At 44.2% G+C, this 11,360-nt stretch overlaps 1 protein-coding gene across 4 annotated transcripts; it reads right to left on the minus strand.

Moving 5' to 3' along the window:
• Window positions 1–1,167: 1,167 nt before the first annotated feature.
• Window positions 1,168–10,529, minus strand: LOC308360585 (myosin light polypeptide 6; the record flags this gene model as incomplete). 4 transcript variants are annotated; one of them, XM_080832587.1, is made up of 7 exons in its annotated part: window positions 1,168–1,938; window positions 3,770–3,805; window positions 5,295–5,372; window positions 5,667–5,840; window positions 6,021–6,164; window positions 7,961–7,988; window positions 10,353–10,529. In XM_080832587.1, 6 exons carry the CDS (start codon window positions 10,527–10,529, stop codon window positions 3,777–3,779), a joined length of 630 nt encoding a protein of 209 aa, XP_080688713.1. In that variant the 3' UTR covers window positions 1,168–1,938; window positions 3,770–3,776. The 4 variants fall into 4 exon arrangements, with proteins under 4 accessions (XP_080688713.1, XP_080688712.1, XP_080688711.1 ...); XM_080832586.1 differs by lacking the exon at window positions 3,770–3,805; XM_080832585.1 differs by lacking the exons at window positions 3,770–3,805; window positions 7,961–7,988 and adding an exon at window positions 8,179–8,206.
• Window positions 10,530–11,360: the final 831 nt, after the last annotated feature.

Here is an 11,360-nt window from a genome sequence, read left to right on the forward strand (position 1 = left end):
TGTTATTCGAACGAATATTTGGCAGCCCTTAATATTAAATTATGTTATGGGCATTTTTTTTTGGTAAATGTGTTTGCTCGAACATTCTATTCAGATTCCGAGGCTTCTTCACGCCTTGTGAAGTTGGGAATCGCGAGCTCATTAGGCATACTAGCGTGTTATAAATATCCTGGAAATGGATGCATTAATCATTGCATCTGTCTTTCAAAGATGTCAGGTAAAAAGCAATTGAGCATACTATCCCTCGCCCAAAGAGGAAAGCCCCCTAAAAAGGCCAGATTAGTTGTGGAAGAGGAAGAGACCGTTCAGGTGGAAAAGGAAGAGACCGTACAGGTCTTTCTCCCCCTCTCTCTCTCTCTCTCTCTCTCTCTCATTCTCATTCTCCCTCTCTCTCTCTCTCTCTGTAATTGAATACATATTTTGTAGTTTGTTGAATTGTCAGTGCCATGTGTCCAATCTTTTCTGCTAACTACCAAACACTAATAATAATATAGGGGGGGGGGGGGGGGGGGGGGGGGGGGGGATGGTCTGTGGAAATGGAATGGGGGTGGGCGGGGGGCTGGTCTGTGGAAATGGAATGGAGGGGGGGGGGGTGGGGGGGGGGGGGGGGGGCGGGTGAGCTCGGCAATATGTCACTCTTGCCTGTCTTCAAAACTTGAGCCCTGAATTAATTATATTAGAACTATCTGTTAGGTAGCCAGAATGGGTCCTAATCACACTTTCAACAGTTCTGTTACCCAGCTCACTCATGCAAGTAATGATTATTGATATGTTTTTAAAGAGTTAAACCCCACTTCAACATGATTGAAAACCAATTAATGAAAGAAACAGCAAAAAAAAAATAATATAAGAATAATATAATAAGAATAATGAACATAAGATTTAAAACTTCTATGGTAATTTCATCCATTCTATAATGTTATTGAAATTAAGTGCAGATAAATTGTTATGCCTTGGTTTAAGCCCTTCAACTCTATTTTAAAATCACAAGTTTTTGAAATGAAAATTCTATAGTTTGTGAATATACATTCAAAACTAAAACAGGACTCTAACCCCAGGCTGCGAGATGCCCAATGCTTGACTGCCCAAGAAGAGCCTTTCAAAGCAGTTAATAAAGACTAAGTGTGAATCATAAACCAGGGTTAAATAAGATGCGCAAACCTCAAGTCGGTTTAAGGTTTGTTTTTATTCAAACATGGAATCTTACATGGATTAACATAAAACCTTGGTGAGTTTAATTTGTCTTCACTTCAAATTCATGATTGGTTGCCTCGGACATCGATTCTCTGCATAGCACTGGCAATGAGGGGAGCCTTGACAAGAGAGCCACACAGAGCGTATTCTGACCATACTTGGCAGCCAGTCCACTGGGGCATTGTCTCTCTCTCTCTCACACACTCACACTCACTAAAACACTCTCACTCTCTCGCTCACATACACACACACATTCCACACACAAACACACGCCAGTGAGTAAGCATTACATGAACGGTGGCGTTTTACAGAAGTCGGGGGCGGCTGTGCTGCATCTAAGGAGGGTATTATTGCAGGTTTGTGTCAGCACACGGTTATGGTTCTCTCTCATGCAGGTCTGATTCCAGAGCGCCGGGTGAAGAGACAAAGACAGCAGGGGGGGGGGGGGGGGGGGGGAGAAGCCTAACTGAGTGGGGTGGGGTGGGATAAAGGCACTTCTGAAAATAAAAACCCAAATGAGGACCAATGTAAGAGCAGGGGAACAGGGGCACGCATGAGGCTGGAATGCACTGGCTTCAGGGAATGGACAAAATAAAGGGGTGCGCGCGCATGTAACAGAAATGTATCAGGAAAAAAATAGAAATTACTCAATTAACTCAAAAAACCGGGAATGAAATAAGAATAGAAGCACAAAAAATGGCATGGTCCTGCATCTTCAACCGTTCATAACCATCCTGACGAGTTCTGCATAGAGAGAAGAGAGAGAGAAACAAAGTCAGTCCATTGGTTGACAGTGGAGGAGACACAGGCCCCTACTACAGCATAAACTCCTGTCAACACAGTGCCTGTTGCATCTCCCTTTATGGTGCATTGGACAAACTGCTGGAACAGAACCACAAGGCACTTCCCCCTTCCTATTGGATTTGCCAGGCTGACTGTATACGGAGTCTGTAAACTCAAACTATTTTTATCCTCAGGGTCATAAAGCCTGAAGAAAGGAATGCCTTACCATAATTGCACTGATAACCATTCTGTGACATTATCTTATCCGATTCATTCTGAAAGCCAGAAGTGCAAAAAAAAAATAAACAAATAAGAATACAATGCAGGGGTCTTAAGACCATTACGTCCTGACACTTTTTTCCACGCGCATAATCTTCCCTGTGCTTAGACTCCTAATCTTCCCTGTGCTTAGACTCCTAATCTTCCCTGTGCATAGACTTTTTTGGCCTTTTTGGGATGCTGTAGCGGGGGGCTGGTCCCCACTCTTTACATACCATGTTACATACCTCTTACACACACACACACACACACACGCCACCACCCTCTTACACAACCACACCCTCTTACAAACCACCACCCTGATACAAACCACCACCCTCTTACACACACACACACACACACACACACACACACACACAATATGTCCACAGTCTCACAGGAGAGAAACAAAAAGCCACAGGAGAGATGGAGTGAGAGATCGTCTCTATCTCCTACTCAGCCAGAGAGCTCAAGGGGGGTTTGACCAGTTCTAGGAATCAAGAATTGGTTAGAGAAGCTCCTCCAGGTTTCCCCTCTACAGGAGGCAGAGATGAGGCGAGGCTAGGACAGGAGAGGAAGGGGGGAATGGGAGATGTCAAGGAGGATGAGGGGAGGGGGGGTGACGGAGGGGCAAGAAAGCTATCTATCCCGTCAGGAGGAAGAAGCCAACGCCAGCAGAAGAACAGCTCACTGCAACTGGTTGGTTAGTGAGGAAGAAGGGGGGTGGCAACACCATGTTCAGGGAGCAGAGATCTGATGGAAGTTCAACCCCATGGCCACAGAAACAGAGTTAATCTCATATGGCATGGGAAACCATTCAATGAACAGATGAACAAAGGCAAACAGAGGCTCTCGTTCTGTGAGTAAACCACTTTTTTAGGGTGTGGCTAATCACATATGACTATCTTTTCTTTGTCAAGGGAACAAAGAGACTGGCGAAACCAGTAGTCAGCCTGTGGCCCAATTTGACTCCCAACCCCCAACGGGTCATCATCACCCTGCTCTCTGTTACCACTGGCTGCCCGCCCCCCCTTCCCCTTCGTTCAGCACTCTAGACCTGTGATGCCCCTGAGCCCAGCCAGTGGGGGCAGAGGGGCTGCCCGACACATGCAGAGGGGCATGCTGCAGCCAAGGCCAGACACAGCACTGCACCGGAGGATGAGGAAGAAGAAGAGAGGACAAGAATTGGAAGAGAAGACTAGATCAAGAACAAGTGGAAACCTCCATGCTCCACAAAACTAAGAGCACCCAGCCAACACGCTCTCCTACCGCAGCCGCCGGCCCACCAGTCACCCCTGTGAGAGAGAGGCTAAACCTCCAGTCGCCGGATTGGACTACTAAAAAACAGCAATCATCACTAGATGGCCTTTTTTCATATTAACTAGCGCTTGCGGCGCAGGTTTAGCTGCAGTTGTGGTACAGGGGTGAGGGGTGGCCGTGGAGCTGGAGGAACCGCTCTCCTGCGCTGGAGGCGCTGCTGGTGGGGACGGTGCTTGTAGGTGTGGGTGGAGGAGGGGGGGAGGTGAGCCCATACCCGGCACTCAGCCAGACATGATGGTGCGAACGAACGCTGTGGAAGGAGCACAGGTCACAGAAGACATCAAACAGCCGTCATTAGCCCTTCTTCATCCCAGGCATGGGTGTCTCTTACGCTGTGCTAGACATAGTTTGTTTTGGCCTATCTAGTAAGCACTTAACCATGAAGTTTAAAGATCACTTTACTGAGAAGGTTAAGCAGCCTGGTGACTTCAATGGGACAATGACTTGCTGCCGTTTAGTTGGTTGCTATGTCCTTCTTAGAATTCACAATTTACATGTTTATCAGATGACTCTTTTATCGCCACTTAAAGGTAAACTTTGCAATAGGATATAGGGCCATAAAAAGACCTAATTTGCAAATTTAAGGGTGTGCCTCCAATTGACCTTTCACCATAAGCGATTTAGTCACGCCCACTGACTTGAGGAGAATACTATGACAATACCTGACATCCGAATGAAGTGTCGTTTACAACAGTAATGGCAAACATCAGAAACCACCAAATGTATTGCAAGAGACTATGAGTGACGTATTGTGGAAAAACCATTAATTCCTAATATCATCCTGTATCATCCTGTGCATGGCAGTACTAAAGTGGAGTGATGCATTTAAAATATTAAAATGACGACCAAAGGGGACAACTATAATCATAACAACTCCGCTATAAAGAGTGTGCAGGTCCAATCAAAGAATGCAAAACCCCATCAACTCATTCTTAACCACAGGCCAAAACCAACTAACATTGTGGACCAATCCTGCTCTTGAACTGCCGCACAAGTTAAACGTTTCAGTTATTACTAGAATAGCTATCATTATCTATCGTCATCATAATCGCATTAAGATCTGCATTAATTAAGTAAATGAGCGTGACATGTCTGATAACGCTGTACAGTGAGCCAAGATTGCAGAACATCTGTGTTGCTTGATGCAAGCTGACTTTCTTCTGCAATTCTTAAGGGTTGGTTTGTTACAGCAAATCACCAGTTTGTTGTGCCCTAGTTGGTGATAACTTTATTTGTTGATAATGTTAATAATCAATGTGTGGGTTAAGTAGTATAACGTTACCTATGTCAGCAAGCTATCTATATATCTAGCTAGCAGCAAGTTTGGATCAGTTAAAAGATTGGTTGGTAAGACTGCCTGTCAAACATCCCCGGAGAAAGGTCAACTGGATTGGGCATCAGTGGACAAATTGCGCTTCTTTGCCAAACACCAGAGAATGCTTCAAGCAGGGCAAGATCTTGCACAGTGTGCCTTTAAGTGTCCGATTCCTTTCTAGTTACAACATTTTTAGACATCTCTTCACAGAGGGTGTTACAGTTAATGAAAACAATTCAGTTCCAGAATCTCAACATTCTGTACCGCCATTGTTATTGTGAGCACATGCTGCTCACTGTACGTGGTACACAAACAAACACAAACTGGTGGCAGGCAAACAATTGGTTAGACAGTCACTGTTTCCTTCACAACTGGTGCAGCGTTTTCATTTCACATCAACACACACTTCCGCCCTCTCTCTCACCTTCGTAGTTGATGCAGCCGTTGGCATCCTCGTGTCCTGCTAAGAGCGTCTCTACCTCCTCCTCAGACATCTTCTCCCCTACAGAGAGAGATGGGAGTGGATGGTCATATTTATGCTTCTTACGTGTCAACAAGAGCATCCTTTTGCTAGTCAAACCCCATCAGGCCAACAGTTTAGCTACGGTCGGAACTTGGCTCACTATATACATAACAAGTATAATACAAATGGCATAGTTTGGGAGGCTTTAAGGAGGGCAATTGAACACAGTAGGGGACACATTTGCCCCCTTTACCTGCAGGGACTCTGCTATGCTGGCTGACCTGATTCCAGAGGAAGTTAAAAATACCCCTCCCAGGCGCCCGGTGGGCTTACCCAGCGTGGTGAGGACGTGGCGGAGCTCGGCGCCCATCACTGTGCCGTTGCCCTCCTTGTCGAAGACGCGAAGGCCCTCCACAAAGTCCTCGAACGAGCCCTGGTCCTTGTTCTTGGCGATGGCCTGCAGCATAGGCAAGAACTGCTCAAAGTCCAGCATCTTGTGGTTCATCTCTGGAGAGGGAGGTGAAGAGCAATTCATTAGCAACTCTTTATGACACACCAGGAAATGGGAGGGCCTGGCATCCATAAAAACCTTTTATTCAATTTCATCAAGGAGATATAATGAATGTTTGTTTGTTTGTGTGAAGTATTTAATAAACATCAGCAGTGCTGTACCGAAAGACTTCTCACCCTCGGCTTTAGGGTTGCCCAGGACCTTGAGAACCTCAGCGTTGACGGGGTTCTGGCCAAGAGCCCGCATGACATCCCCACACTGGCTGAAGCTGATCTTGCCATCGCCCGTGCGGTCGAACAGGAGGAAAGCCTCTTTGAACTCTGAAGAGAGAGGGCAGCCAATGACAGTGCTTCTTCTTAAAGGACAAACTTGAGTGAAATTCTTAGCAGAGGTGTACAGTGAATGATTGTGGGGGGGGGGGGGGGGGGGGGGGGACGAAGACGAGACGTAGGTTGAGAGACAAGAGTAACAGGGAGAAAGCAGATGAGCACAAAAGCAGAACCGAAGCCATGAGTTGTGTGGATTTGGGGGTTAATTAACAAAATTAAATCGATAAGGAAACACTGTTCACATGCACGGGATGAATAAGTGGCACTGACACCACCACGACGGGGCCAAACCGACCCGGTGAACACTTAACTCATGGGACTGAAAATAGGACTCCTGGCCACAACTGGGACATTAAGAGCAAGTACTGACTGCCCTTATTGACCTGCTGTGCTCATATAGGTGAGGATTCAGCTGTGCCATCTTATCTGTCCTGCCTGTGACAGGCCACTCAATGCAAAGAGTGGCAGATGAACTCTAATCAGAGGACAGGTAATTACAAAGACTCCCGCAGCATGATCAAGGGCCAGGAGCAACCCCTCCAGCCACTTCCAGACGCTTCACAACAGGCCCACTTAGTTAACAGACAAAGGAAGAACAAAGACTACAAATAAGTGAGGGACGAGACACGCCTCTGATGTCATACCTCACATAGCAAAGTCAAAGCAAGCACATTCAGTTAATATCTCACATTCCAGACTTGCATCAATTTTTTAAGGATATGTCATCTGACAAACGAACACGTCTGTTTAAATGACACACGAAAGCCAAAAGGGTAAAGGATGCAACTGAAATAGTTTTACAACAAAGTTAGGTACGACACAAAACAAAACCGACAGAATTACTTGGAAATCATTTGGCCCTGCTAAATACACATGATTAGTCATGTCAATTGCCAAACTACAGGAAATAACAAAACTGAGAAAAACTAGATTAAAGTTAGAATAAACCCCCAGCAACTAATAAACAGGGGGCTCTACTCTATTCCCTAAAGTCCAGACTGTGATGTTTTCCTCTTCCTGTTGGCTGGAATGTGCCTGTTTCATGCCTTCCTCAGACTAGAGCTCTTTCACCATATAAGGCAGTAGAGAATAGCGGGAGGGGTGAGAGGCATTATGTCAAGCATGCTAGGCCTACACTAAACAGCGGATGGAACTCGACAACTCCAGCGCCAAAGCCCTAAAAAGGCAACAGAGCCAGGGCACATAATGAGTCAGTTGAGTTAAGGATACGATAGCTAAGATATACAGCTATTGCCCCACAATTACACAATGTAGAGATATTCACGTTAAGGCAATGAATAAATGAAGGACGCCTTCTGCTACCGTTTCCTATACCACTTTAGCAGTCGCTAACCACATTCCAAAAGAAACTGAACGCTCACTCCCATAAACAAAACAAATTGGGATCAGTAGAATCAGTAACACAAGGCAAGGTGTGATATGAATTCACAGGGATGTTAACTTAAAATGTGTACTTGCTCTCACATCTACATTTTTGCACAAAATGTGTCAATGATCAGGAATTTTCACCCAACAACAGTGATGCACAGCAACCGGACTGGAGTAAAATATAGCTCACTTGAAATTAGTTGAATGTTAAAGTTACTGTCTGGATTAAGGTCACACAGCCCAAACTGAAAATCATATTAAGCCAATGTGATAGTGCTATTTTTCCCTTCAACACATGCTTCAACACAGACAACACGAAACACTGCAGACTTCAAATGGGTGGCACGGGTTTGTTTCGGAAATGTGCCTAAACTTAGAACCCTTCTTCAGAAACTCACCGTGGATTTGATCCAGGTTAAATTCAATCTGTAAAGGACAAGGTTTAGCAGAAGGAATATAACAAACGCAAGAAGGAAAAGGGGGTTCAGAGTCAGAGGACAAAATAAAGGAATGAGAATAAGATGGTGATGAAGGAATGGTGGGGAAAGGAAGATAGAAGCACAAAAAGGTAGATGGACAAGGCACTGGCATGCAATTATGACAGCGTTTCACTTACCAATAATCTGATCTTCTGAGAAGTCCGACTGTTTAAAGAAAGGGTTGTGAGTGAGCATGATGCGAGGTGTGAATTATGAACTGTGTCATTAAACTCAACGAACGAGTATATTTTTTTTCTTATAACGCGTCGGCGTTAACGTTAATCTGACATTTCATGGGTTTAGCATTGGCTACAGTAGCATCTGCTACCTAGCTAGCAAGAATCCAGGTAAACGAAAGCCACATATCAAATAAGAGTTAACAGTAGCGTAAACTGCCTATTGAACGCCTAAGACATTTCAGAAGATGAGACATGCAGAACATTTAGATATCAATTGAATAATGTAACTAACTTCGGCCATCTGGCTTATTCTCTATGTTGGCTTAATGTAGCCTGCTGAACTGACGCTGAATAGCTACACTACTAGCCATCGCGGATGCAACGTTAACAAGAAAACGTTCAATTTGCTAGCAGCCTAGGATGCTACGCTATTTTCCAAAAACGTTAGCTTCTACTGAAATATCACATTGGAACTAACGTAACAGTGTAAATTAACACCTTTTTGAGGCGATTTTTTTTATTTGGGTGTGGTCAGTTCCCCAAGCCAAACGTCAGTAACATAACATCTAGCTGGCTAGCTACTAATGTTAACGTTAGTTCTTCGACATTAGCCCGCTAAACCCGTCACAAGGTAACACTAACTGGATACCCATTCTCGTGCCTATACAATGCGAACGCAAATGCAAAGCTATCAACTTGCTCGCATATTTAGAGACATTACATGGAGCTATGTAAAAATAATCAAAGAGGGTAAAAGTCCACTAGCCTACCATGTTTGCGGTTGGAGGGGAGAGTCGTCTCACAGACTGAGGGCAGAGACAAGAATGTGAGAAGAAGGAAGTAAGTGGGCCAGTACATAGAAGACAGAATCGCGTTAGAGCATGCCCAGAAAGGCATGGGCCGGGAACTGTAACATGACCCTTCAGTTTGTGGAAGACAAGACACTCCCACCTTTGCTGTGATATTATCTAACCACAGCTCGATTTGAAGCATTTTTGGCAAGTGGTGATGGTTTGAAAGTCTATTCAGCTGTCATTTAACGAGTGAGTTGAGTGATTTTAATGAATAAATGCGCAATGTTATCACAAAGTATTGTTGACTGATGATAGGAATTGATGAGAATGAGTGGCATGTTGTTGAGTGTTGGATGGGCGAAGGGACAGAATATTGAATATTACAGAATACTGTTGTAATTTTAAAACAGCAGCATTGTTTTTGCAGCAGCATTATCTTATATGTTATAACTCTCGCCTATATCCACTTGTTTTAGATGTTTTCAGGTTTAAGTAGTGCATTCTAATGCCTCATGTCATGTTTTACCATTACTGTTGTTGCCTTCTTCTCAACAAATTAGCCTACATGCTGAATTGAACCCAACTTTGCATTGAAGTCACACCCAATAAAAGCATAGAATTGGTGTACCAGATAGTAGAAAAGAACAGAAGGACAATAGTAGTGCCAAAGCATAACTCATAGCTAATTCCCTTGGGAACATCACTTGCAGCCATTTTCCTTTTTATCAGTGTAATCAGCAGAACCATTGATTATTTATTATTGTATTAAAATAAGATGAAATCTGAAAAAATAAAGTCGACATATCATCCATCACCTTCAAATATTTTCTGACATACAAAGTAGTGGCCTCTGTATGGTGCTACTCACTCTGTTCAGCAATCTAAGCTGCCAGTGAGGGTGAGAACTGGGGATGGATATAAATTGCATCACATATCATATTCATAACTAACCTACATCGGCTCACTGTTATAATTTAACTAAAAATGAGCTTTAATAGTATTGCGGGGAAGGAAATTAACCGTCGTTTACTCAAATTTGGCAACTAGTCAGTATCAGATAATATGGGTCAAGTGGATACAGTACACTGTAAGTGTTTATGCAGTGTTAAGAGACTTTTGCAATTTCAATTAAATCTTAAAACATATTTTCCACAATCCAGTACAAATTGGCTTGCTTTCCTAACCATCTCACACTGCTCTAATTTTAGACAGTGTGTGGGTATCAGACATAGCTAGTCAGCCGAACAGTCAAATCAGTTCACCATACTGTAGCAATTTAGATCCATCCCCCCTCATCAGGTCTTCTGCTTCATTGGGCACAATGGCCCCTTTACTCACCTCCAAAGTGCTGGGGTCAAATGGTGCGTCAGAAGGACGCAGCATGCGGGGTTTCATCTCAGGAGTCGACCGCGGCAGAGACGAAGCCTGTGAGAGGCTGGGGAACGGAGGGCCCAGCCGTGGCAGCGTCCCTCCTGATGGAGACTTCTTGATGGACGGTTCCCGTTTGGGTGCCATTACCTCAGTCAAAACTGTTATCCTTCTCTCCGTCTTTCTTCTCTTTGCCTCTTTCTTTCTCTCTCTCTCTCTCTCTCTCTCTGTTTCTCCCTGTCTCTGACTGCTTGGGTTGCTGTGCGGAATATGAGCAGAGAGCTGTGGGAAAAGAAAGTGTGTCAGATCTGTGACTCTGCTGAGCACCAGAGATACAGAGAGAGAGAGAATGAGAGAGAGAGAGAGAGAGCGAAAGAGAGAGAAAGAGAGAGTTAGACCGAGCAGGTAGGTGGAAGAGGTTGATGTGAGGCAGAGGATGAGTGTATGAGTATGTGAGATGTTGAGAGAGGTTGCATGTGTGAGTGAGTATAGAATACGTAGGTGTAGGCTACAGTTCTAGAGAACCATCCTGTCATATGAGTTCCCTGTTGTATTTGTATGTGGGTCAGAATCGTGTGTATGTGGGTGTTTGTGTGTATGTGTGTGCATGAAAGCTCACCTCCTGTGAGCTATCTAGATATCTTAATGTGTGAGTGTGTATGTGTCAGAATGTCTGAATTTCTCTTGCCTTCCAAAGGGCTATTATTAGCTGTCTCTATTTCCATTTCTGGAATAATAGATGCTCTCACATTGCTCAATTCCCTAGACAGTTTGTACCCTCTGCTTCCTTCCTGTTCTGATTTTGACACCATGCTTGCTTAAAGACATACAGGATTATCTTTGATGGTGATTTGAGAGCACAGAGCAAGTCAAGCAAAACAAAACCAGTTTATCTACAATCGCTCAGCCTCCTCATTATACACACAATCACATACTGTGGACATTATCTTTTAGTCAATGTGAATATAAAAAAGACCA

Source organism: Sprattus sprattus (genome assembly GCF_963457725.1).
Source record: "Sprattus sprattus genome assembly, chromosome: 2".
Classification (NCBI taxonomy): Eukaryota; Metazoa; Chordata; class Actinopteri; order Clupeiformes; family Clupeidae; genus Sprattus; species Sprattus sprattus.